Source organism: Opisthocomus hoazin, chromosome 20 (assembly GCF_030867145.1).
Source record: "Opisthocomus hoazin isolate bOpiHoa1 chromosome 20, bOpiHoa1.hap1, whole genome shotgun sequence".
NCBI lineage: Eukaryota > Metazoa > Chordata > Aves > Opisthocomiformes > Opisthocomidae > Opisthocomus > Opisthocomus hoazin.
Window position 1 is genome coordinate 16,684,617 of NC_134433.1, and position 27,674 is coordinate 16,712,290.

The 27,674-nt window shown below is 44.7% G+C and overlaps 1 protein-coding gene across 6 annotated transcripts in view; it reads left to right on the plus strand.

Moving 5' to 3' along the window:
• The window catches only part of SGSM2 (small G protein signaling modulator 2), a 59,758-nt gene that overhangs the window by 15,711 nt on the left and 16,373 nt on the right, over positions 1-27,674 (plus strand). For 2 of the 6 annotated variants that reach the window (XM_075439854.1, XM_075439858.1), the window contains exons 3-12: positions 9,995-10,157; positions 14,053-14,214; positions 17,301-17,368; positions 17,867-18,012; positions 18,371-18,505; positions 18,961-19,085; positions 20,126-20,193; positions 21,943-22,106; positions 22,651-22,780; positions 24,214-24,348. In XM_075439854.1, coding sequence (XP_075295969.1) covers positions 9,995-10,157; positions 14,053-14,214; positions 17,301-17,368; positions 17,867-18,012; positions 18,371-18,505; positions 18,961-19,085; positions 20,126-20,193; positions 21,943-22,106; positions 22,651-22,780; positions 24,214-24,348 — 1,296 coding nt within the window. Of the gene's footprint in view, positions 1-6,991; positions 7,228-9,994; positions 10,158-14,052; positions 14,215-17,300; positions 17,369-17,866; positions 18,013-18,370; positions 18,506-18,960; positions 19,086-20,125; positions 20,194-21,942; positions 22,107-22,650; positions 22,781-24,213; positions 24,349-27,674 lie in introns of those variants that run through there. The other 4 variants (XM_075439857.1, XM_075439855.1, XM_075439859.1 and 1 more) reach the window with 4 other exon arrangements.

Genomic DNA, 27,674 nt, shown 5'->3' on the forward strand with positions numbered 1-27,674 from the left:
AAAAGTGTCTGCATACATCAGGACTGCACAAGCATTTCTTGTTCTCCGAAGCAGAGTGGAGGAAAGCTGTTGCACACGAGTGCTTTTGAAGCGGCTGTGCTTCAGGCTTTAATTCTGCACTTGAGAGGAGACCTACCGTGGAGGTCCTATATCGCATATAATCCCAGGGCACCTAGGCCTGGATAGTCATCAGCGTAAGATGCTTCCTTCTTGGAAAATAAGCAGCGGCAAGTGTTAATTGGAATAGCCCTGTACCAGTCAATACCTGTTCACAGTGAAAGGACTGGCAAATTGTGAGAAACAGAATGGTTCTTTGGTTCTGTTCATGTTTTAGAGCCAGTTCGGTATGTGAGATGATTGCTGTGAATCTGCAAAACACTTGGTAAGATTAGACTTTCTGTCGGACAATTGAACAGCTACTTCTGAGCTTCGTTAGGTGTCGTCACAGCTTCCTAAAGCAGATGAGACTCCACTGGTTTTGGAGGTGGTGGACAATAGGAAAGCAGTAGTGTGGCTGGATTTTCTGGAGCACACCACCATGTGCTAGTCTGAGCTTAGTTAAGTGCTGAAGTTTCAGGGTCTGGAAATGTTTGCAGGAATACAATCGAATAGCTTCCGCTGAAATCCTGGGTGTGTCTCTGTCAAAGCCAGCAGTGGCGAGGCAGGAAACCTCTGAACATGAATATGGCTGGTGGCTCCTCGAGACCAGGAATGTGGGGTATTTCAGGGACAGATAGCATGTCGGGATTGCGGGAGTGCCTGGTAGTGCTGGTTAGGAATCCAAGCTGCTAACATACACAAGGGTTAACCACAAACATGTGGTTAGTTGTGGGATTGTTTTCTTCATTGATCTTGTGATGACTTGTTATCCCATTTTGCACAAAGTTAATTGTGTTTGAAAGAGAAGATCTAATTAGGAACCAATGACTGCATGATGCTGGAGCTTGTATTCTGTTTTCTCTCGTTCAGGACCTGAAATCCAAGCCATTATCAGAGTCACCAAACGTCACGATTGCCAGCCCCAAGCCATGAAAAGTCATGAGTCAGAAATCTTTTCCCTCATGGCCCTAAATTACAAGACTAGATTAAAGTTCATGACAGGAAAATAAAATCAACTGAGGAATAGAAATGTATTTGTTAAATGCATGTCTTACCCAGTGGCATGCTTTAGGATGGTAAAGCTTTCAGAAAAATATAAAATATCTGCAGACTTGCAGTAAAATCGCAGGAGGCAGCAATGTGGGAAACTCTTCTTTGTTTCTTTTCAAGGTGAGAATTAAGTTCCCAGTAGAAGCCCTTTCTCTGCCTCTTATTTAAAGTTTGGCAACAAAGTGTTAACAGACCTTCAATAACAGGAGTTTGGTTTGGAGCTAGTCTGGACCTCATTTTTGGAGTATCCTGAGCGTCCACATAACCAGCTGTTCCCGTTGGTTTCAGCGGGAGTTGCAGCCTACCAGCTCCTCTGAAAATCACCCCCATTAGGAAGAGATGCCTTATGCTTGGGGGTCTGTAGGTGAATCCCTTGAGGCTTCGAAATAGCACAGTGCTCCTAGGCTTGACAGAAAATTAAGAATTCAGTTTCCTGTCTTTCTTTTTTCCTTAACCCACAGAGATGTAACTTATGTAGAAATAGATGTACATAACCATTGCTCAACCAGACATTTTATTATTTTAGTCCTTTTGGCTTTCTACCCTTGGCATGGATATTTAAAAAAAAAATGTACTTAATCTGCTATGGAAATGCAGGTGTCGGACAAAATATGAGCCTCCCTGTGTTACTACTCCTATTTGGAAAATAAATGGAATGTTTTCAGTGATAAATAATGCTTATAAAATAGTTTACAGAGATTCTGTCTCACTTCATAAACGCATTAGCCCAAAGTGAGTACCAGAGATGATCATAATTGAGGGGAGGCAGATATTTTTTCACGTGAATTTAAAAGATTTTTGATTGTGCTCCAGAGATGACCGCTTTAAAGCAATGAGCGGCACGTTATGAAGGGAGGGGGAGGGAAAAAAAGAGTGAATATTAGCTCTGATGTGAAATCAAACAGTTTTTGAACTGCATGTGTTTTTAGTTTGAGAAGTGAAATAAAATCTCTTGTGCTTTTTAGAGCTCTCTGCTAAACAATTTACTTTAGTCCTGGGCTATCAAATTGGATCATACTCAATTATTTAGAGAAACCTCATTAGTTTTTATTTACCCTTAATAGTGTTTAATGGAAGTGCTTCCATTTTCTGAAGGGTGTTGAGATCCTTGAAGCTTGATGGTCAAGATTTTGGAGAGGCAGTCACCAACTTCCAGCTCTGATGTTTCCGAACCTGAGCTATCTTTTGAACTGAGGATTGTCCATTTAGATATCTTTTTTTTTTTTTTTTTTGTCCCCCAGGGATTTATTGAAAATACAGTGTCTGTGTTCTATCTGTGTGGCAGAGCAAAATGCATGTAGCTTGAGTCCCGGTGAACTTAACCATGAAACCCCGCAGCCCTGGATGTTCATTCCCCAGTAACTGGAGAAGTCTACGATCCTTGACATTTGAAGACAGGATGCTGAATGGGGGTTGAGACTTAAGCACGTGCTTGATATTCACTTTTTCCCTCTTCCATAAAATGCACAAAGCAGTACCCTTTGGACAGAGGAGCAAATTTGGGTGTCTCCTCTGCAGTCGCTTGCTGCTTAGCTAGTGTGCAGGCACAGCTGGGTGTCTCGTCTCCTCAGTATGCGTATCTCAGCCACAGAGCATGCTATGTCTGGGGAATGAAATTGGTTTCAAACTGGGCAGATCTGTGATTAGCTAGGTGAAGCAACAGCAGCTGGAGATCACGAGCATCTGATTGCTTCTTTATCATCCTCCTCTTTTCACTTAGTCTTATTTTCTTCAGCCTCATGAGTTTTATTCCCTGTGCACAGTTTCCATGAAAACAAGGTATTTAGCAGCGGTGTTTCTTCCTGTCTAAGGAAAATTTCATCTGCTGAATAAACCCCATAAATAATCCTTCCACAGGCCTTCTTTTTTTCTCTGCTTACCACCCTTCCAGCCCCATCCCTGGAGCTCTCTTATTTCACACTCCATTAAGCCATGTCAAGATTTTCATAAAGGTAATAAAAGAGTAAACGGAAGTTGTTTGCCTGACCCTGCAAGAAGTAGCCTTGTTGAAGTCATAAAAACGTGACATTTTTCAAAGCTTGTTGGGCACCATGATTATTTGGGCTGTAAGTCAATAATATATCTGCACTTAATTAAATTCAGCGGTGGATACTGCAGGAGATGTTCCTCAAAACCAGCTGGAGTTAATGAATTCTTAGGTCGCTGCTGTCAGCTGAACAATACAAGGGAATTACCTGGGCTGTGTTGATTTATTCCAAGTGTAGTGCTGTTCTTCCAGTCTGTGTGTAATGAGTATCTGCATTTTTCTGTAGTCAGTTTTTGTATGTATTTATTGTTGTAAGTATAGCAACAGTAGCAGGCTCTCGGGATCACATTGTGCTATGCTCAGAAAGCTTACAGTAGTTATCTGTCCGTGCGCATGCAGACGTATAAATAAAAGTGTGTGTGTGTGTGTACGAAGTACCTGTTGGTACACAAAACTACCTGTTGATGTCTTTCTGATGTTATCAGTTCCTCCAGAAACAGCTAAATCTTCATCTCTCTTAAGTGTCAGATTCCAAAAAGGGGAAAAATGGTTCATTGCCTTCAGAACTGGTAAATAACTTCATTTTCCTGTCCCAAAGGCTCTTCTAACTAGAACCCCTAAAATGTTTTGCGTGCTGTCTTTTTAAGCAGCGGGCTGAGCTCTGCGTTCTGCAGTTTGCAGCTCCCGGGGGATTACCTGGTTTTGGTTTCTTAAAAATAAAGAAAAGTGGGTTTGCAGAAACTTGGTTTACCTGACCCTCCAGCTCGCTTCCCTCAGAATAGTTCTCCATCAAGCTTATGTTTTCCTATCCCCAAGCTCTACCTTGTATGCTTGATGTTGTCTTCATTGGATGCTGGTTAGGTTTTATGCACGTGTCTCTGAGCGTGGCCGCAATGCGTAATCTGTATTGATTTCAACTGATTGAAAACGTGTGCTGCTGGTGCACTGTGGAAGTGGGGAAGGAGGGTGTTTGTGCACACCGTACCCGTTTGTGTGTTCACTTAAAATCTCTTGCCGTTTCTGACACCATCCAGCAAAACAGCAGGCGGGAGGTATATTATATTCAGGATAAAGGAGTGAATTCAGTTTGTTTTCACCTATTCCCACAAGCCAACAAGATGAATGCCGAGAGCCTGCCATGGAGAATTGATCTAAATCCAAGAGCTGGCCAAGGAACAGGGCTAATTCCCTTGCAGATGACCAGAATGCAAGAAGTGTATAGCAGCCCGACTGCAGAGCAGCGGGTCTGTGGAGACTTTCCTGCACAGAAAAGGAGAGACTTTCCTGGGGGGACGTGGAGGTTTTCAGGAAGAAGAGTTAGTAAATGCTATTTTACTTCACTGTGAAAAGTGTGCTTTTACTGCTTCAATTCAGTGCGTAGAAAGTAGAAATCTAATTTTTGTGGTTGGTTAAAACAGAAGAGAAGCAAACAGAGAAAATGTGAGTGGAGCTAAGGAGACGTCCTCGAATACCTTGTGCTTCCTCTCTGCAAAGCCGTTTGAGCATCGCTGTCAAGGTCCTCTCGTGTCTTTTAAAAGATTCTGCAGCTTGAGGCTGTTCTTCTGCAGGTTTGTTCAGGAGGTGTTCAGATTTCCCTTCTAACTGAGGTTGGCTGTGCGCGTGCGGGAGGATGTGCTTGTGGGTGATGCTGGCGAGGTACGGTGAGACCAGGGTCTGCCGTCGAGCGGCAGCGAGCCCTCCTCGACGCTCCCGGGCAGCAGACCCCTGCCGCTGCGGGCTGTGGGAGGGTGCCTGGCTGCTGCATGCTGCCCCGGGGACATCTGCACGGTCCCCGGCGCTGAGCAGGAGGGCAGCTGTGCTGCTGGACGTGCTGCCCGCCTCGAATGTTCGTACTTCAACGGGGTAGAAGCCACTGCGTGTTTGAAGGCTAATTCAGGTCGGATGTGGATGTAAAGTCAGTCAGCTGTTCTGGAATAATTCCCGTGTACAAAGGAGCCTGGATGGGACGCCTGAAGGCAGACAGCGCTGTCAGCCTCTGTCTGTGGGTGCAGTAGAGGAGGATGAAGTCACTTGAAGGCCACACAGGCTGGGACTAAAACCTGAACGCAGATCTCGGGGTGCCTTACACACAGAACTGGACACGTGCAGTAATCTCTCCTCCCATGGCACATACGCTTTGAGGCAATCCAGCAGCCGATTCCAGTGTCTCTCCCCTTGCAAATAACCACTACACGTGTGTTACAGTCAGCTGGGGGCTGACGTTATGCCAGTCCTTGTGATGGAAATGTCACAATGGAATAATTAAATACTGGGGCTTGGGGGACAGTCACTGTGGAAATTGCCCTCCATGGCAGCTGCAGCATTTATTAATAATGGAAGCTGTGCTTGCTGTGCTTTTCACTAAATTTGTTTCATTAATATTTTATTGTTTTAAAGAAAGAAAAAAAAAACCAACAGTTAAGGTGGTAAGAGAGCCTGTTTCCTAAGCAACAGCAATGCACTTCTTTGCAGTTATTTTTAAAGGCAGGTTGCTTCATTTAAGATTTGGAACCAATTATTGCTGCATTGCTTCAGGCCTCTGGAAAGCTGCTTTTCTTTTTTCATTTTCTTTATTTCTAATTGAAAGACAGAGCAAAACAGTAGCTGGGTTGAGAGTTGTTGTGATGGTTGCTAGACAGGATCCATGACTGTGATGAGAACATCATCCCCGTGCTGTCATCACTCTTTGTTCTTCCCATGCTGCTCCACTTGGCCTTGCAAAACCCCATGGGCAACCAAACAGCGCTCGCCCCCGCTGCTGCTGCGGTAGATGCCCAGATGCTCCCTCCTCCTGTGAGTGGGAACAGCCTGGCTTGCTGAGATGTCATCAGCGCTGGGCTCCCGCGTGGGCAGGACCGCAGGCATTGCCTTTGCCACCGCCAGACGTGCTTTGGTTGTAGCGGGTCTCTCCTGGTACAGGCTGATTGCTGAGGGAGGTCGAGCAGGGATGTGCCCACGTATCCCGGACCTCCTTTCAGGAACAGTGCCACGCTTAGGCTTTTGTGCGTAAAATGGGTGAAAAGGCAAGGGGGTGGTTGTGTTTTGAAGGTGCAGTTCTGGCTGGGGAGCATACCAGCGTGGGAAGCGGTGCCAGACTCGCTGCTCGGCAGCCTTGTTTGATGCAATCAAGCTCATGTCCTAGGAGATGCCTAACGGGAGTCTGCAAAAGCAGCGCCGATGGCCTCAGTTCCGTTGTTGTCGTACAACATCTCAGTGAATCTTTGGATTCTGCTTCTCCCAGGCTAGGACTCCTCTGGGTTCAGCCCAGGCAGGACCCTCTTTGCAAACAGCAGTAAGCAGTGCTAGGACAGTTATTCCAGCCTAGCCCAGGGCCAGCTGCAACAAAGCCCTAGCCACGGAGGGGTTAGTGGTGTTCTCTTCTTGGCAAGATGGTGGAGAGGAGAAACACAGTGGCTTACTGTCCATCTCACAAGGGGTAAAGGCTGAATAATCTTTCTCTGTTCCTGAGAAGTCTTTTACATGTTCAAGAATGGTCTTCTCTCACTGCAAAAAGTGAGATAAACTTAGACATGTTTTCTTCTACTTTTTACCAGTCTTACCTATATGTGTTTCACTGTCTCTCAGTCTGCGTTTATACGGCACTTGATACAATGGAACCTTAGTCTAATACAGAAAGTAATAACCAGTTTTTTAAAATTTAGGGTACTCTCTCCATCTGAACAGCAGTTTCTCTGTGCTGTTTAGAGTGAAAGTGGAAGGCAATAAGCAATTACATGAGGGATCACAAAGAATGGTGAATCGTGTTGGTTTTTTTCAGAGAGGCCATGGATGTAAAAGTGTATGAATACGTTGTTGTACCACACAGTGAGGTTTTATCTGGGTTACCACGACATGGAAATAACATGGATGGGCCGGTATTTCTTTTGTCCACTCTCCAACACAACAGCAGCTTTGTCCATTTGCCCTGCAAACAGAAGGGGATGTGGATTTGCACAGTATGAGCATTTATGCTGAAGACATCAACCGAATGCTGTGAATGCTCAGATGTTCTTATTTATTTAAAAAAAAAAAAGGAAAAAAAGAAAACGCAGGACCAAAACAAAGGAAAAAACCCAAGTTCTTCATTATCAGTAAGTACGAGACGTGCTATTCGTTAATACCAGCTGTCCTGCTTTCCACACGGCTTGCCAACCTCCCGTGTTACTCATTTATTGGAGGGTGGTGCTGTGTGTGTAGGGTTTTCCTGTGTTTGTTTGAATTGTCCCTGTTGTCTGAGCGGTGGAAGAAGCTGGTCACAGCACAGTGCATCACGATCCTGTGCTTTTGGCATGCTTGCCAACAGCATTTGCGTGACATGTTTCAGAGTAGGCAGCCTGAGGAGAGCCTATTAAAATAGTACATGTCTCTTGTTTCATTTTAAAAGGAAATTGGAGTTTCAGTTGTGCTTCTCATATGGGTTGTGCAATAAGGGAATATGTCAAATTTATTCTGAAGAATTTGAGGTCTAAATAAACTTAGGACTAGGAAGGAGAAGAAATGAATTACAGAAAATGAATTCAGGGTTTACAATTAGAAGACTTGGCTTCACTGACTTATGTTAGTTGTGTCTCACTAAAAATCATTACAAATGAACAATCCCAAATCCCCAAGCCATCAGTATTTAATTCCACTGCGTGCCTCATAGGGAAATTAGGGCTTTCTGTGGAAATTTTATCTTCTGTCAGATTTTATCCAATGTTACTTTGCTTAAAAACCTATCTGCCTTCACAGTTGAAAGCAGAATAGTGGCATGGTTATCCCACAGCTCATTTCCAATTTGTTTTTCTAGTGCTGTTTTCTGCACTCTTAAGAGCAAATGGTTGTGCTTTCTGAATGGGCGTTAGGTTAATTTGTGTAGTAAGGATGTGATAGCAGGAAGCAAATTAGACTTTTGTTTTTTCCAGAGTGATAAGACACAAAACATGAACTTATTAATACCTCATAAACGCTTCTCTGAATTTTTTGCATTCATTCAGCAGGTTGTTCTTGAGTCTTTTAAAGCAAAGAAATAGGTTGCAGTGCTGGAGATGCAGGGGACATTTTTACGGACGCAGCCTGTGATCTCCTGACTGCCTTCGCTTCTAGGCTGGCTGAATGCAGGAGGTATTTGTACGTGCGGTTCAGTCTTGCCTGGGACCTAGATTGGTCTTCAGGGACTGAGCAGTGAGGATAGGTCTTTTTCAGACACAGGCTTTCAGGTATGACAGGGTTTGGAGGCGATTAAGTGCAATAACAGGGGGGAGTCTTCAGGAAATGCTCAGCACCTGACAATATCGGGCTTAAAGTGCATCAAAATGCTTCCTTCTTTCAAAATTAGCTGCCGAATCTTGGGAGAGATGCAACGTGTGTCAGAGCAGATGGAATACCATTTGTTAATCGTAATGAAAATTCAGTGTGGCAGTTCTAACTGCAGTTTACCGCAGGACTGCCTGCTGTCATTAAACACAGGAGAGCATCGCCCCGATGCTGAACACAGACCCTTCCGTAAGGGCTGGCATGCCCGCGGGGGTTTCGGTGAGTGCACACCTTGCAGACAGCGTTGGGTTTTTTCCTCTCCCCATGAACGAGTTGGTCTGTTCTCCTTTGTACCTTTTGATGGACAGTGTTGACTGGATGAGTCATCTGCAGTCCTGATTTAAAAGCTGGTATACAGGAAAGGCTTGGTTTTATTTTGTTTTTTATTTGTATTTATCTCATTTCTTTTTCCTGCAGCAGTTTAGATGAGAGCTGGTTAGATTTCTGATGTACAGTCTTGCAAGGCTAAAATAGCGCGATGCGGCCTTTTGCTGGTGACCATCAGAGCGTGTCGCAGTAAGGTCTGCAAGATGAACCTGCAGATGGATCTGTGGTAGCTGCAGGCCTGGCTGCACCTCGGTTTCCCCTCAGGCTGTAGTAGCGTTAAATTTTCGTCTCAGTTCATAGGCCTTTTAATCTCTCTGTCCAAAGCTAGATGATGGGTTCTGTTGGAAGGTGAGCCTGTCTTGCCAGGTTTTATGACTTCATTGTCTTGTTCTTCATTGTCACTTCCATTTGAGACATGACGAGTTAATATTTTAATAATCACAGATAAAAGGATGATTTGTTCTACCCTGCTTCTGCAAATGAAGATCCTGTGGCAGTGAAAGCTCTGTGGTCACTAGGTTAAATGATGCGCAGCAATCGACTGTGTGCCAGTAGCTGATTAAATATAGCAACTTCTCACGTTCGGAGATTGGTTCAGGTTTGAACCTGAACTCTGTAACTTAAATGAGGTGTGTGTTTGCCAGTATCGTTCTTCAGAGGCCAGTGCTAAAATTACTACAACATGATTTAAGCATGAGTAGCAAATAACACGAAAGCATGACCTCCAATTAGTCCTCATTCCAAACACCAGACCAGATGGATAAATACAAGTGGGAGAAATGGATGCAGAAAGTCACAAAGATAGATGGAAGCCTCTGCTCAAAGCAGATCATCAGTAAAAGCAGATTTCTAGCTCGTTGTATCTTGAGTTAGGGGACCGGGCTGTGCCACAGGGAGTTGAGAAGAAGTTTTGACTTCAGCGTCATTTTCGGTAGAATCAGGACTTCTTTCACACTGTGACGTGCGTAAAATGCTGTGAAAATAGTGGGAGATATTTCAGTCCCTTTGTTCGTTTATGTACTGACATTATCTGTAACTCACAAGGAGCTCATTGTTGCAGATCACACACGTGCTTGCATCCTCTGACTCTGAGATCTGGTCAGTCTGTCTGTCTCTCCCCCGGCTCTGTTCTCTTGCCTGCACACCCGAGCAGTGGGTGTTAGCAGACGGCGTTCACCGCGGAGCAGACTGGAGGGCAGCAGTACCCCTAACTGGATCTCCTTTCTTCTCTCGCAGGTGTGGTGGAAGCATGTCTCCTGCACATGCTGAAGCGCAGGGCTGCCGGCTTCCTGCGGACTGACAAGGTGGCTGCGCTGTTCACCAAGGTTGGCAAGACGTACGCCGTAGCTGGAGACGTATGCAAGAAAGTCCAGGAGCTGCAGCAGCAGGTGGAAAGCAGGTGAGGCCGAGGTCTCTATCACCAAAGTCCATATGGGGTGTGTGTGGCGTGGAGAAGATACAGAGGCTGCTTGGTAAAGGCAAGGGGGGCTTTCTTGGCCACGTTTGTTAAAGCTTTGTGTCTCTAGTGTCTGTAACTATAAGGCAAAAGTTGATCAAGCCGACAGCTAACAAGGGGGAAGAGGATGGGAATTGGGTCTTTGGTGTTTTGTTTTGCTTCTCAGCATAGCAGATCAGCACGTCCAGCCCACGCAAAGCAACAAAAGTGAATAACTGGTGGGTTTAGAGAGTGCTCGCAGCCAGGGTCTGGTGGACAAGTGTGGGCTGTGGGTGGGAAGAGGCACTGAAGAACAGGCTTACTGAAAAAGCTGTTTTGGCATGCTCCTTGCTGAACCAGTAACAGAAGATTTTTGTGTATTATGGTGGAAGGAGTTCAGATAATGGATACAAAGAATGATAGGAGGAAGGATGAACTCAAGAAGAGGCAATCAGCAGCGAAAGACTGATTATAGGAAAGCAGTTAAGTATATGCTGGACTTGAGCCCAACTCAATGCTTGCTGGAATCAAGGACTTGAGATTACTGAAAGTCCTAAACTTTTTGCTGGTGGTGAGCAGTGCGATAAACGTTTTCCATGTGGTTCTGCTGACTGAATCACAGTGCCTGAGCCTGGGGATGAGTGTCTGGTACTGTAAACTCAGGAGGGGAGATTTTTTTGTTCTGTTGGTAGACAGTAGGGCAGCGGCACTGCTAAGCCTTGAGAGAGGTCTTTGTACATTGCAGGAGCTTTTTGCCTCTTGATCAACTTGCTGCATGAAGGGCTTTGTCAAGAGAGCTTGACTTCAGTGTGTTGCATTGAAGTCTTCCATTACTAACAGTTGTTTAAATTAGCACTTCTACTTACATTTCTGTACATTTTTCTGGCATTTATCTTTATTAGACTTTTAATTATCAAACTTTGTTGTGTAGCTTTTAACAAGTACATATCTTTTTTTTTTCTTTTAATTGCATGCCTACTGATATAGACTGGGATTTTATTAATTTTAGTTTTTTAAATGTTGGGAAGAAGGGTGCTCTCTACTGAAAATTCCCCAGCCTTCCTCCTCAGGTGAGAGCCCACACGAACGCTGCTCTAGCCACCATAGACCTTTGGCTATGTCCTCTAACAGAAAGGAGCAAATGAACTTAAATTCAGTCGTTTCTTTTGGGGAAATTTTGTGCATTTTTCAGCTATTAACAACCACAGATTTTAAGTGCTGTAGAAAATACACATAGCAAAGAGAATTTATTAGGACATGCTGCAGGGGGTGGACTTGTTTCATAGAATGTATAAAATGAGACAGAAGTGCTGTAGCAGTCTAATTGCTGCTGAGGCTGTGGCTTAAGAAAGCCTTTTTTTGGGATGCAATTAAACACATTTGAATTCTCCTGATGGTAGTGGTGTCGTGTATTTGTTGACTTGGGATTGTCATGGTGTGTATGTTGCCTTGTCGAGGCTCTTTCGTGGCCTAATGGAGGACTCGGGTCTGTAAACGCGGAGGGGAATTACAGATCTCACTCAAAACAGCACCCTGGTAAAGTATTGAGCCTTTGTAGTTGAACACCTCACTGAAAGGGGACCCGAGTGCTGTCAAAGAACACGATCGTTTGAGCACATGGATTTTCTGCTGCAGATTGTTGAACACAGTTTCTCATTCCATTAGGACAAAATTGAACCACCTTTTCTGCCACTTTAAGGGGCACATTTTCTGGGAAAGAGATTAAGAGAGTTACTCTTCCACTGCCAGCCCCGTGCCGTGTATGGAGAGCCAAGGCAAACCTGCAGAAGCAGGAACATCTCCCAGAGCTCAGCTCTACCGTTCTTCTGCAGCTGCATTGTCTTGCCTGGTGCAGGAGTAGGGACCCGTCACAGGATGTCATCGCGTGCTGTGGCAGGGCTGGCACGGCTTTCTACGCTGCGGACTCGTGGCTTAGTTGCATTATGTTCTTTAGGAGGAGCGGACGTGGGGCAGTGCCCCACCGGTGCTGTCACGGGAGACTCTCTGTGGCTGGTGCCGCCTTATAAAATTGTGCATTGTGACTTGTTGCTGCATGTTAGGCATTCAGTATGGAGCAGTGTTGTCATCTTGCCTTACACAGCTAATGCCGCAGCCAAAGCTAGCGGGGAGGGAGGAAGGAACACACATTCACGTTTCAGCTACTTTGCTAGGCAGCAGGAAAGAGGAATGCAGAGAACAAACCCGTTGTTGTGGGTCACCTTTTAGAAACTGCAAAGCTGTAGGCAGCACATTCAGCTTCAAAATCAGTCTCCGATTCCAAATCAGTTCAGGCCATTAATTATCTCAACAGTGACAAGTGATAATTAGCGTCAGTGCTACCAAAGAAGCGAAGGGAGTATTGTCAGTATGAAAATGTGTTTTGGACATCATTACTGTGTGGATGCTTGCTGTGGCAGGACACCCGGCATGGATAAGAGCACGTGTGTTGTGCTGAGAAGGCACAGAGCTGCTCCTTGGCATGATGCGAATTGCAGCTCCAACCACATGAAACTGTGCAGTGGCTTGGCAGGAAGCACAGCAAATTGGGGTCTACAAAGAAAAGTACCATCCCTTCATGTCAGAACACCTTCCCACGGCACGCCTGGGCACGAGATGCCACTGTCCCTCACCGGGCTGGGGTCAGGTAGATCTTCTGGGCAGCAGATGACTCCACGGAAAGGAATGACAGCTTTCCGCAAGGTTCAGAGGCCGCCGTGTTGAGCAGCCCCTGCACTTGGAAAGCGATTCTGCTTCAAATAGCCAGCTTGCCATCCTGCCACTAAAAGGCAGCATTAAGCTCCCTGTTTCTGAGGTGCTGTGCTGGCTTTGCTGTAGGAACAAGCAAGGGGTCTTGGCTGTAAGCAAGCTCCCAGCTGGCTTTGATGCTCATTTGCTGTAGTTCTGGTTTCTCAGTTTGATGTTGCTTAGCTCTTAGTTGTCTTGTTGTCATTCTGTAGGTGGTAGGAGATAGGATCTCACTGCCAAGAGACTAGCACAGACTGTGCTATAGCTATATATGGCGCTTCACAGAGAGAATGAAAAGATGGGCCTGTGCCCAAGGATTGCCTGATGATGGTATGGCAGGAGGTCCCTGGAAAAGCTCTGCCTGCGTTATCTCAAATCCTGCTCCATGCTTCTGGTCTCAGTGGGAATATCTCATGCTGAAACCGCTGTATGTTGTCTTGGGGTTGTGGCTAGCTTTTCCCACAGAAATCTGGGAGACAAGAATCTTCTTTTTACCATCCTCACTGTGGCTTTCCCAACTAAACGTGAAGCTCTGGTAAGAAGGAAACTTGTATTGATCAGGTGCCGCTTCTTTTCTGCTGCACTTTGCGTTTTGGGTTTTTTCTTGTTCATTCTTTTGGGGTGTGTAGTCTGCAATGGATTTACAGCCTATTCTTTTCAGCCTAGTATGTGGGAGTTTTGGAGAAGCTCCAAAAAAAAGGCTGTTAGGCTTTTGCTAAAGCTCCAGAAGTAAAGATATTTTTGGTAGCTGACTGTCTAGCCCGAGATACCTGATACAGACCTGGTTGGGGGCTTTTTTAGATCTTGTTTAACATCTGCCTGTGAATTAGGTAGTCCTTACAGATGTCTCCTATTTGTAACTCAGAACCGAGATATCCTAAATCATTAGTTAGAGCCACGATTTTCAGAAAATCCCTGATGATGGACTGCCTAAACCGCCGCAACCCCAGTGGTAGCGAGTGCTAATGTGGTGATGTAGACAGGTAGTATACAGATACGCATTTGTCAGATACATACTGTGTATTCCAGCATCTCTCCCTGCAGTCTTACACTGGAGAGCTTTCTGTGAGAAGAGTCTGAATTCTGACTGCTTTTACTTTATCTCCTTTTGCAGGAAAAATCAGCCAAGTGGGCAGGAACCCCTCAAGAGGCAGGGATCAACCACGAGCAAAGCCCCTGTCCTGACACTGCAGGCCATCAAACACATCTGGGTTCGGACAGCATTGATTGAGAAAGTGCTCGACAAGATTGTGCAGTATATTGTTGATAACTGCAGGTAAGGAAAGAATCGGAAGCAGAGGGATCTGTTGGGCTGCTGTGTGTAGGTATCTGCAACAAGGGATTTAATCAGAAGTCTTTTTCAAATTTCTGCAGTGCAAACTTCTGGTAGGAAGAAAACCAGATACACAAACATTTAGAAGACATTGTACTTTGTTTTGAACCATTAACGCTGAAATCGGCTAAACAACTAACTTGCAGTTTATTAAGGGCTTCTTTTGATATTTTCTAAAGTTGCCAGTATTGAACAGTGCTACCATAAAGAGCAAGGCATTCAGAAGCCTGTGAAGCCCTGATCCTTTCCACTCACTTAGGCAACTTAGGCTTCAGTAGATATTAGGTGCCCAGGTTCTAATGGGGCCTAGACCACAGTGACTTAGGGGAATAGAAATGTCTTCTAATAGGTCAGGAGTGCTTAATTTACATAGATTAGTTAAAAATAATCCTTTGGAATTGTAGGATGTCAGGGAAGAAAATGCCCTTTGTATATAAAAGAAGAGGAAATGAGTTTACAACAGGAAGAGTTATGACATAAACCCTCATGGCTGTGAAGAAAAGGGTCTTTTAATCATGTTTCCTTTTTAGAAAATTCAAGTTTTATGCAAAGTGAAGCTTCCCCTGCAAAACCAGAGAAAAGCATCAACGCTTTACGGATGTAATCCACAGGGACTTTCTAAGAGGAAAAGACAAGTCTTCTCTGTTCTATGACATATTCTGTCATCACTTCCTACTGTCGAGCATTAGCTTTGCTTTCCCAAGAGGTCGTTCTTAACTCTGCCCTTTGTGCCTTCCTACCCTCCTGTAACTGAGAAGAATGAAGGGCCACACTGGGGACAATTTCCCATAAGAAGAGAAATGTAGGAACCCTGAAGCTTGATGTATTCCCAGAAAAGTATGTCTGTACCAACTGCCATTGCAATTTGTTTTCAGCGGTGCTCTTGTGATTCTGCACTGGAGGGGCGTATTCTTGGCTGTCCAGAGCCCTTGGATCTGAACAAGGAAGAGAGCTAGGGCAGAGGAACTTACTTTCACAGTATTTTCCAAGTTTGCATTACTGTTTTCCTTGTCATCAGCTTTATTTTTATGATCCATCTTACCACTAAAAAGAAAGTGAGTGGAAGAAAGGTCTTGGTGCTGTTCAGAGAAAACTGTTGCTCTGGAGTATCTAATGCCAGTTTGTTTTAAGAACCGTGTGTAGAAGAGACAATGGGAGGGTTGGCTGTGTCCCAGAGACATAGTTAATGAAATAATTTTAGTCCACTGTATCAATGTGTCTGCTGATACACGGATACAAGGTTTTTTTAATTACTTTTTTCCCACATTAATTCACCTGGAAGCATAACAGGAGAGTTAGGTCTCAATTGTCGTGTTGTAGATGTTCATCTTACTGCCTTCTCCATCCATTCAAACGAGTTAGGATCAGGTCCTTACCTGCAGGTGTGTGATTCTGAGGACCAGACTTAGTGAATAAAACGAACCTCTGCATAAGGCTTGTTCTTATGCATTTTTGTGATGTTACTGCTCAAATGCTCCATGTCCAAGTCCTTCAGCTCTTCTGCTCTTGAGGCGGAGAGGGTGGTTTAGAGTTTGAGCCCCACCTAGTGGAAGAGACAGCAGAGGACAGTGACAGTTCAAGCAATTTGGGTGTTTTGATTTTTTGGCTATGTGATTTTATAAATCAGTTTTGCCTGCTGTGATGAAAAGACTTTGGGGTCACTGCAAGAGCTACTATTTGTAGGAGTTCATTGTTCTTGACAGTGTTTCAAGATCATTCCTCACAGATGGAAGAGATGTTTCAGAATGTGTGGATCTCTTGGTCTCTGTGGAAAACTGACAAAATTGCTTGCAGAGAGTTATTGTTTGTCTCCATATTGTGTTAGTGCCCAAAGCCCCAAATCAAATATACTGGGTAAACACATTTAGGAAAGGGCAAGCTCCTGCCTCTGAAGAGCTCAGCTCAAAAATAGATGAGGCAGAATGAGCATGCTAAGAGGAAGTGACTTGCTTGAGATTACACAGCTGATCAGGGGCACAGTATGGATCCAAAGTAGGGGTGGTGGTCATCTTGTTAACTATAGATTGTTATATGTATATATTATATATATATAAAAGTCTACAGTGTAGCTTTACTGAGCTGGTTGTTCTAGGCTCCTTTTATGCTCCATGGAGGTATAGTCAGTGTTGTTGATATAGTTTAGGAAATGATCTAATTCTAAAGCAGATGTCTAAAATAGGCCAAATAAATTTCCCCATAGTTTTCTTACGATATATTTTAATTATCTTTGAAAATAGTTCAGGACACACCATGTTGTAAAAGCCTTCTTTACCTGTAAACCCAACACAGCATTTCTTCTTTACAAGATTATCAGGTGAGCCAGTCAAGCTCCATTACAGCTTTTAGAGGAGATGGATGCATTGATGATTTCTAGGTAATCCCTGCAACTGCTTTTCCTCTGTCTGTCAAATGCAGGAAATATACGGGGTCTGGATCCCTTTGGTCCGATCTCTGGCTGTGTAGATACACAGTTTTCTTATTGACCCATTGTGTGGGAGAGTGCATTTGATAATCATAGCAAAATTGTGTTGCTGGAATGTCTGTGTTACAGCTGTAGCTAAAACCAAGCTTTGAAAATGTGCTCTGCTTCAGTATGTTCACAGTATTCCAGATTTACAGCCTAGATCCCATTTTCAGCCTCGGTAAAATTCTTAGAACTCTAAACTCTTCCCTTTTACATAGGTAATTTAATTGTCTGAATTTGCTCTTGAAATGAACGTTTGGCCCCAGTTTTTACTGAGTAGAAGTCTGACCTGGAACATGACTTCAGTGGTCATGCTTCCCCCTGCACACGCAGTTGACTTCCACTGCACTGCTGGGGGGCCCCAGCAGACGCTGAAGGAATTGTCGGGTTAGTGGCAGCGTGTCTAGCTTCTCTGCCCTTACCTCTTCCTCTTCCTTTGGCGTGCTTTCTGATTAGCAGGAGCGTGTTAGATTGAAAGTCAATGGACTCATGTTAATGGGAGGCATACGAGCTTTTAAAAATAACAGCCACTGTTTTTAACTGGACTCTGATCTTTTATTCCTAGTAAATATTATGAAAAAGAAGCTTTACTGGCAGATCCTGTTTGTGGCCCAATCCTGGCTTCTCTCCTAGGTAAGTTCTTGCCAAATTACTTCTTATTCTAAAGAAAATCAGTTGTTTCTTAAAACATTTTGTATTGTGGTAGTGTTACAAAAGGTGATGTTTCTCTCTAGCCTGTAGTTTTACTATTTATAATAGAGCAACATAGAAGATGTTTTGTTGCTTACGAGACCAGTCATTTGTTTTTATTATTAATTATTGGTTGGATCAGAGAACAGAATGGGAATGGCTTTTTACTGAATGCTTGCTGGCACATTGTAACTAGTAATGCTGCTATGTCAGGGTATTGTGTCCTGCAGGAATATTTTTATACAGCCCTAGGTAGTAGGACCCAATACGTTATTATGTATATTGTCTATGTTATGGGCTGATCCTGCAGGATCGTTAGGTGATCATTAATACCACTTGGCTTGAGAAGAAAATCTCACTTTCAGTACTTGGCCAGCAGGATAAGACTAGGTATGTTTCCGAACAGACTCAGAAGGTTTCTCTCTTGGGCTGTTTCCTCAGTTGGACCGTGTGCTCTGGAGTACACCAAGCTAAAAACAGCTGATCACTACTGGACAGACCCTTCAGCCGATGAGCTGGTTCAGCGACACCGGATCCATGGAGTGCACGGCCGCCAAGACTCTCCTTCGAAGCGCCCAGCCCTGGGAGTAGGTATTTACTGTGTAGCTATTTCTGAGTTAAGGCACAAGTTGGTGATAAAAACAACCCCAGAAGGGAGAGATCTGAATCTAGAACAACCTCTATTTTCTCTTCTGTAATGGAGCGTTTATCACAGATTAGAAGTCCATTTGGGCCCAAGTGTCCTCTTTGTCTGTATGTAGAAAAGTTTGAGATCCAGGACTAAAGTCTGAGCCCAGGTCATTTCTCTGCAAGGTCTCCTGGCTCCAGAAGAAGTTCCACTCTACAGAGATGGGTCTATACGAACTGTTCCTGTTTTACTGGCCTGCTGGTACAGTCAGTCCCGTCCTACCTGATCTGCCTTGACTGTGTTTGTGTGTGCACTAGATCCGGAAACGGCATTCAAGCGGGAGCACGTCAGACGATCGCTTTGCTGCTTCGGCAAGAGAGTACGTGGAGTCTTTGCACCAGAATTCCCGAACACACCTCTTGTATGGGAAAAACAATGTCTTGGTCCAGCCGGTGAGTACGTGGAGTTTTGGGCCAGTACACGCAGCTGCTGCCTGGCTGTGACTTGAGGGGTCAGCAGTGTTGGTAAGAATATAAGCTAGGCTGGTCAAGTGCTTGCTTCATGTCCTGTCCTCGGGACAGTGCTGCCTTCCCACTTGACTCTGTTATGCTGAGGTAGGGTAAGCGAGTGCTTTCACTGCCTGACCAGTGGGAACTGTGAAGTGGGCATATAGGTAGCAACAGACAGACTGGATTGTATTTCATAAACCCAGTGACTGTACTGTGTTTTTTCCCTTCTTTCTAATAGCAATATCAAATACCAGTACTTTTGGTATGAATGTTTCTCTCAGCAGTTGCTAGATAATGCACTGCTCTGGAACTTGTGGGGCATAGGAAGACTGGAACAGGACAATTATAGCTGTGCACTGGAGTCACTTGGATTGTCTGTCTGTTGCTTCTGTGGACAGAAAGACGACTTGGAGGCAATTCCTGGGTATCTCTCCCTCCATCAGTCAGCAGATAGTTTGACATTAAAATGGACTCCAAATCAGCTGATGAATGGAACCCTTGGAGATTCAGAGCTGGAGAAAAGGTAATCATTGCGTTCAGGAAAAGATCAGAAGCATTCGCAGTGTTTATTTCTTGTATACTTGGCAATATGACCTAAGTGTAACACGGCTGATTTAACTGACAGGCTTCTGAATAGGGCGTAAGTTGAGGTGTCAGGCAGCTTGGGTTCGGTTCCTGTTTTGCCACAGATGAAGCAACTTTCCAAAAGTCCTCTAATGCACTTGGATATAAGGCCTTTTCAAAAGGAAAACAAAAGCCCACTTTGCCACGAGTTCGGGAGCAAAGGCTCAACGCCACCTTCTGTCATTACAATTCTAGTACCTTCAGAGGGTCACAGATCACTTGGCAAGCATGGCTAATTTCAGTCTCAAAAGAGACCTGGTATGTCATTATCTTTTGTTAGATCAGTCATTAATCTAATTTGGCATTCTCCTTCACTGGAAAGACAGGTAAAGTCTTGAACCAGGCAGGTATGTCTCCTCAGGGAATGGTTCCTTCAGCCCCGGAACAGTGCTCTCAAATGCTTAATCCACATCATTCTTTTTCTAAAACGTTGTGTATTTTTTCATAGAACATTAATGAAGCCCTCTACCCTTGCTTTTATTGCTAAACTCTGTCAAGGCTGTTCTCACAACCTCTCTCAGAGCTGTTTCCAGTGTTTCATCTGCAAGCGTGAGCCCCAATGGATTTATGTGCTGCTGCCCACAAATGCGAGACAGAACCGAACCTGGCTGTCCTGAAACCCAGCCCCAAGGCCATCATGAAGGCTGTGCCCTAGGCATTGTAATCTTAGCCAAAGCGTTGTTGTAACCTCGTATGGGGCGCTGGGGGGAAAGGGGAGGTGAAGAAGGAAAGGGAGGTTATGGAAAGGCTGGTGCCAGATGTATCCGCTGTGGAGAACTAGTTCCTTTGCCTTTTACTTGACTATTAATTTATCTTAATTGACCAAATTTAGTAAGCAGTTATTAACTTAGCAGAGTCTTTTTATTGGGTGTTTGGATCCGCAAGCACTCCTGAATATGGAAAAAAAAATGTTGCCTGCACTTTTTCCTTCCCTATTAGTGTTTACTGGGACTACGCGTTAATAGTGCCACTCAGCCAGATCGTCTGCATTCACTGCCATCAGCAACGTAAGCATAAACCTTCTTCGCGCGGGGGTGCTCCCAAGGCCCCTTTCTGCCAGGTGAATGTTAATGCTGCCTCCATTTTATATGGTGCCCCTTAGGGGTTTATTGCAAAAGGAGGCAGCCCATTGTTCTTCTTCAGATGCCTTCAGTGAAAGGCCTGGTAAGAACTCCTCTGCCGAACACCGCTCCAGTTGTCAGTTGCTTTCTATGTTCTCAGTTTTTGCTGTGTGCTTTGTTTTTCCTGAGTCATCTGTGCAGAACAGCACTTCTGGGAAACGGTCAGCAGCAGGTATTAAACATAGAAGCTTTGGCTCTATTAAGCATGATCCTTCATTATAAAAAAAGGAGAAGGGGGAGAAAAAGCAGGTCTGTCAGCCACGTCTGCAGTGGGATCATCAGCCTGTAGAAAGGGAGTGAGTGTAACCAGAGCCACCCTGTTGCCCTCCGACCATTGAGTTCTCACTAGCCCATTCTGCTCAATACAGGGAGAGGAATCTGCAACAACACGTCTCTCCCACTGCTTTCCTTACCACAAGTCTTAAGTTAAAATCCCAGAGCAATGACAAGGAACAGTTAGGAATTGTGTCTGGAGTCAGATTTGAGTCACAGTTGGACTAAAGGACCTTTTGAACTAAGAGCCTGCTTTAGAAGACAGTTTGTGTGTATTGATTTAAAATACGTAAGCAGGAGAGCCACTTGAATGATAGCTTTTCCTCCCTCAGTGTCATTAAGACTTCTAACTAGTTATGGACACATGGGGACGAATGTTAACGAGAATCCTGCCTGGTAGAGGATGACAGTTGCAGCGTTAGTTCAGGTCCGTGTGCCCCCCTTGGATCAGCGTTCCCAGGACACATTGCGCCTGTCCAGCGTTTCACTGGCTGGTCAGATGCATCACCACTCCGCTTTGAGGCCGTTCCTTAGGAAAAGGGGAATTAAATGACAGACGTGAAACGTGATGGCCTTTGCTGTTCTTCACTGAGAAAGCTTTTCAGTAACAGGTGCCAGGCAGATACACAACACGGTTTCTGTTGTTTGCACAAGATGACAGACCCTTGGCGGTCCTGCCACAGCCCCCACCTACCAGACTGGCACTTGCACAGCCAGGTTGTGGAACACATCCTGCGCTTAGAGATCCCCCTTTACCCGGGTGGCTCCAGATGCCTCATTCATTCAGTTTTGGAAAAGGAAATTAAGGACCTAATTCACTTACAGTCTTATGGAAATTGTACAAGATGCAGATTATTATGCTTAAAAGAGTATCCAGAGCCCAGGGTGGTTTTTCATATTTGTGCTACATTTCTAGTGACAGTGAAGATAGATGAGAAATACTGACAACAGGGAATGTGATTTGCTAATTCTCACAAGAATAAAGCTGACAGCCTCTGGTTGTATCCATTAGGTTGTTTTTCATTCTAAATTGCCTGTCCTTTGTCGAGCTACGTCATACACCAGAGACTTAGTTTAGTTATTCCTTTGTTATTTGTTATATTAGCGTTCAGAATCACTTTAAATGTTTCTGCATGTCGTGGCTTAGCCAAACCCAGGACACTGCATGAGGCTCGTCACAGTTTGCTCATATCTTGAGCTTCTGTAGGACTAAAGGACTGAGATCATCCCTAGGTTGCACTGTGACTTAGAGGTTTATTTATCTATTTAGAGATGATCATAGAGAAAATTTACTTGGAAGGTAAGAGCAACAAGTAGAGGTTCTAGTGTAACACTGTGGACTTCCCTTGTCCTCCTTTGCAGCAGAAAGCAGATGGACATTAGTCTTGGTGAGTCAGGATGGAACTCAGAGACCTCCGCTGCACTTCCCCCAAGGAGGTCACCTCCTCGCATTTCTTTCCTGTCTGGAAAATGGTCTTCTGCCTCGTGGTCAGCTGGAGCCGCCACTTTGGTCCCAACAGGGCAAGGTACTGCCTTTTCTGATGAGCTGTTTGTGGTGGGGCTGATCTTAGTGTCTTTGTGCAGCAGCATCCTGCTCCACAGGGTCTGGACATTGCTATAAAGCAGCTGGAAATCAAAGTGGGAGGCAAAGTAACGTCATTTAGTTCAATTTGATTCTTACACAGGTAGTCTGTAAAAATGGTTCATACCTTCTTTGCCCCATTGAGCAATAAACTAGAATCTGCTCTTGTATCAAAATATGAACCCAAATGATAGGGTCTGGGATTCAAATGGACTGGGACATACTTGCTGTCAGAGGCTTGGGTTATTAAAGAAGCCAGTGCCCAACTCCCGTGGATTACAAGAAAACACTGTCTGTGGTTTAAGTACGCAGAAAAGTTAAGGTCCCCTACACCACCTGCTGTGTATGATTATACTGTTTTCTCCCTCACCCCCTCCCAACATTGAAAGTTTAGTTTTAAGATTTAAGATGCCAGATGTCTAAAGTACTTAATTGGTTGTGCGCTTAGTCATTCGTAGCTGAATGTGTGGAATCATTATTTTGTCTAGGGTAAAGTATTTCCAAAGCTTCGAAAACGGAACAGCAACAAATCAGTGGACCTAGAGGAAATGCCAGCTGAAGACACTTCTACAGACTATGTGTTCAGAATTATCTATCCAGGACACAAGCATGAAAACAGTGAGTGCCTTTGTTCTGCTTTGTTTAAAAAAACAAACAAACAAATAAAACCCGCAAAACCAGCTAAGAAAACATTGAAGTAATATCCTGGGAAGTAACTGAAGGTAACTGATAAGCCAGGTTCTTGGGGACGGGGGTGGAAACTGTCACAAAATTTCATTGTGTGATAATTGCGATCAACAGGTACAGCTTACTGTAGGTTTCCTTAATGCAATGAAACTTGTTGTCTTAGTGGAAATGTAGTTGAGGTAGGGAATCTTATTTATATTTACTCTGTGTTTTACAGAGGAAGTTTTCAAAATACTCCCCTGGGCTTGCAAACTGAGACTAAAAGCAAAAAGATCGCTTGACTAGCCAAGAGCAATTTTCCTCCCGAAGTGAGGATATTTTTATTGGCCACATTGCTTGCTCATAATGTTGTTATTAGAAAAAAAACATAACCTCAGCTCTTAAAGTACCCCAAGAACTCCCTGGGCTAAGTTTTTCTGGCTTGGAAGCAAGAACTTAACAACATTAATAAAGCCTCTTCCAAGGAAACGAAATGAATTCCTGAGCACCAAACCACCTCATGTCATCAGTGAATACAAGTTCCGTACATGCAAGAAGGCATTTGAGCTAGTTCCCAAACAACATGCTCAGTTTTATTCCCATTGGCAAAGAAGCAAGAGTTTCCCAGGAAGGTCAGACCCTAAAGCTTACAGGGGATTTGATTTGGGACTTACTACAGCTGATAAAGCAGAAATCTCAGCTGAACCCTCCTTACCCCAGGGGACTGAACCACAGTGGTGGCCATGCTTTATTAGGGCTTCCGGATTTGCACAGGTAAGTTCATGCACACACCAGCAAAAGCATGTTCTGCCTTTGCCTGAGTCAAGGGGACTGCAGATTCCGTGGGCACATTCAGCACAGAGCTGCCTGCTGGGTGCGAGGCAGAGCGAGCTGGCTCCTGCCTCGGGCGTCCTGAGCAGGAGGAGGCTGTTCCGCGGGTGTTCGCAGTGCCGGACGGAGCTGGGGAGCGGCCTGTTTGCTGTCCAGCCACATCTGGCACAGGTTTCAGAGTGGAAGAGAGGCCACAGCGCTGGCAGGGGCATGGTGAAGGGCAGAAGCTAGTTGAAACCTGGAGTTCCCGTGGAGTTCTGCTAAAAAGCATACTCGCCTACTGCAGGCTGGCGTTGGGAGCTTTCTCCATTGCCGTGATGTGACGTGTGTGCTCTGGGAACACAGCCTGTGCACAGTCAAAAGCTGGCCTGTGTTTGGTGGAGCATGCTTTTTCCTAAGCAGCTCGTTTTTCACACCCATTTACAGGAGCTTGTGCCTTCGAGAAGAGGGCAGGATTCAAATCCTTTGTTTTTGCTGAACATGTCCTTTTGAGCTTTCCCGCAGAATCGAGTTCTCTCTTCTTATGCTCCTCTTTCACTATTTTCTTTGAGCAGTAACTATTAACTACCACCACTTAGCTGCCAGCCGCTCTGCCTCTGTTGACGATGATGAGGAGGAGGAAGATAAGCTACACGCAATGCTATCAATGATCTGCTCTCGGAACCTCACAGCTCCTAATAGGATGAAAGGTTTTTATCCTCCTCCCCCTATCCCAGAGCTCTGTTGCAGCTCGTCCCACTGATACAACAGTGTTGGCATTATTACGGGGAGAAGCATTTCACTCGCACTATGAGGTCTGGAGCCAACTGTGCAGAGAGGCTGGGAATACGCTCAGAACCTATGGGAAGTGGCAACAACCGCATCTTCCCTCTCCTTGGAGCGTGTGTGCTGCTGAACAGACCAACCTCTCCTTCCAGAGGCTTCTTCATAAAAGCTGGACACTAGAGCATGTTCTCACAAGAGAAGGAGGGAGTAGAACAGGTCTTTGTATTCTCCCTCCTTGAGTTAGTGTACAGCGTAACAGACCGGGCAGGGCAGCCGTGTGTAGGAGGGCCCCGAGGTGAACCATTGCAGCAATAGCAGTGAGGTGCTGGGCAGCGTCAGGAATGGAGCGTGCCTGTCTAGACAGACTAGGGCAGAAGTGTACTGAGTTACAGTCTGAGCCCAGGGATGGTGCACATATGCATGCTCCTGCACTTTGGATACCTCTGGAAGGTAGCAGAAGCGTGCCGGGAAGACTGTACAGAGATGCAGTACCTTTCTGTGGTCAGGTGCTTTCATTCCACGTCTTGCATTCATAGGCTAGATGGGTTTCAGATGATCAGCTGCAAGACCCTCCACCCTCCAAAAATCTGTCATCTAATTATTTTCCTAAAACAATTCATAACGTATGTATTAAGTTGGTATTCTGCAGCAGTGTATGTTTTACAAGCATTCAGGATCTAGTAGTGTAGTTCTGGAGACTGAGAAGTCATTGCTTCCTCAAAGGAGGAATCACAAAGGAGGAATCACAGAATCATTTAGGTTGGAAGGGACCTTAAAGACCATCTTGTTCCAAGTCCCCTGCCATGGGCAGGGACACCTTCCACCAGCCCAGGGTGCTCAAAGCCCCATCCAGCCTGGCCTTGAACACTGTCAGGGAGGGGGTGTGAACAGTGTACAAAATAATCGCTTCCCCAGGCCAAACCCCTCCCGCACAGCGTGGATTCCAAGGCTTGCAGTTGTGCAGAAGACAGGCAGGTGTTGTCAAGGCCTCTCCACTCGTCCTTGTGAAATCTCTTCCCCCTCCAGGCTTACCAGTGACCGCACAGCTTCCAGTACCGCCAGACTTCTGCCCTTGATACCTCTTGAGTGCATGTGCCAAATCTGGCATGCTCATTTTATAATCAAAGCCACGGCTTCCGCCTCTTCCTAATGACCAGAGTGTATCAGGAAGAACAGAATCTTCTCTGTTACCAGGCTGTAAAGCAGCTGTCAAAAGTTTGACATCCGTAGAGGAAGGAGGAAGGAGAGCAACTGCTTGCAAGTTTGGCTCTTGTCTATATTTTTCATTCGTTGGGTTATCATGAACCTGCTTTTTCTGGTATTTCTATTTCCTAAGAAAAACACAGTGTATCTTGACTCCAGATAAGACACTCATACCTTTAAGCAGTGGAGCAACGAGTTCAGTCCCAAATGGATGTTAGCCCGGGTGGGACTGGCTGTAGGAGACAATAATTGCCCTGCATGTCTGTATAGTGCCTAAGTTCTGTTTAGACAGGATGTGAACGTATGTTCAGGGAGATCCTCCTCAGTTCTTGCAGACTGCCCACACGCTTATCCCAAGGTAGTAGCCTCTAGAAACTGGTAAAGCCCAGCCCAAGTAAATAAAGAGTTCTTGGAAGGCATGGATAGACAGAAACACCAAAATACAGTGTTTCCCTTGAACGAGATACTGTTTAAGGAAGTTTCTCTGTGTCTTAACTGATCATGGCTGGGTGTGGGCGATAAGGGGAAGGAAGACGGTCTAACAGTGGCACAGTACACATGTTAAGAGGCTAACGCTGTGATCTGAAGCGTAAGAAACACGGTGTAGTCTTCAGTCAGGTGATGGAAATTTTAAGTTACCCCACTAGAACAGCCGTCAGATATCTGCTTTTGCTTATTTAGTCTTGTAAGTAATGGTATAGGTAGGAATACGTCTGCTGTTGGAGTAGTGATTCTTGCTGAACTAGACTGGATTGGCTGTTGTCTCCCCAGCAGCATCCCTGTTAAATAATGACAACACTGTTGTAGCAGGTTTGCCAGCCATTTGCTTTTACATTTTGCAACATGCTCGACTTCTGCATGTAGCTGAAGTTACAGATAACACCACTACAGTTAAATAAAAGATGCTGTTCACTCTAATTCTTCACTAATTCAGGTACCTTTCATCTGAATCTTTAGGTTCTGTGGGGTTCTTTCCTTGTTTCTCTAAAAAAACCCAAAAAATTAAAACTGAAAAACCCACTTTTCTTGTCTGTAGAGGGGAGGCAAAAAATAATGATCTCAAAATGTTTGTCCTATGGTTTTTATTTGAACCCAATAAGAAGCTGCAATAAATACTGGGTCATTCAGCTCCTTCCTGAAGAATTAAGGTGAAGAGCATTTTTGCATCACACTTTGTTTTGTGAAATGAAATACACATGACTGCTTCCGCATGAGCCTGTGCTTTTTCTGTTAACCAGTGTTTTTACTGCACTCCTTCCTCACCTATGCCCACTTTCTAACAGGCACTACTAAAATGCTTTATGCCGCCTTGATTGAAAATGCATGAGATGGTTTGGAATTGCCCCTACCACCACCCAACAAATGTACGTTTTAAAAGCACGGCCCAGGGGACTGGATTTTTCTTACAAATGTTAATTTAGTGACATACAGTATTATGGCATTTGCCTTCATTTTAATCACAGGTGAGCTGAAAGGCCAGTTATTTATTCTAAAACGAAGAACCCATAAGCTCAAATGCCAGCTGGGAAAGTTCAAGGCCCAAAGCCAAGCTTTCTGAAGGCAGCTGGTGATTTTTTGGGGGCTGCCTTCCTGAAGCTGGTTAAAAAGGCAAATAGATTTGGTGGAGCAGGGATAACTCAAGAAGCTGCACTGTACTGTGATCACATTTTCCTGCAGAGTATCCTACTTTTGTAAACGTAGTGTTGAAATTAGTAGGACTTGAACTGTCCTTCTGCACTGAATATTTTAGGATCTGGTTCTGAGAGGGGAAAGAAGCATCTTCCAAAGTAATTGGTTCAATTTTTCTTAATTTCTTTTATGCTCAAACTTTCACTCTAGCTGGACTAGCAGTTTCATGGCTGATTCCAGGAACTGCGAAATGAAATTCTGGGACCTGAATTAAGTGGAAGGTCAGGTTAGGTGATCTCTTCTGGCCATAAATAACAGTACCATAGCATTAGACAAGAACCAGTTTTAGTTGCTAGTGCAGCACCCTTTCCTCTGTTCTCCTGAAACATGAACTGGGATGTGCATGGGCAGAAAGGGG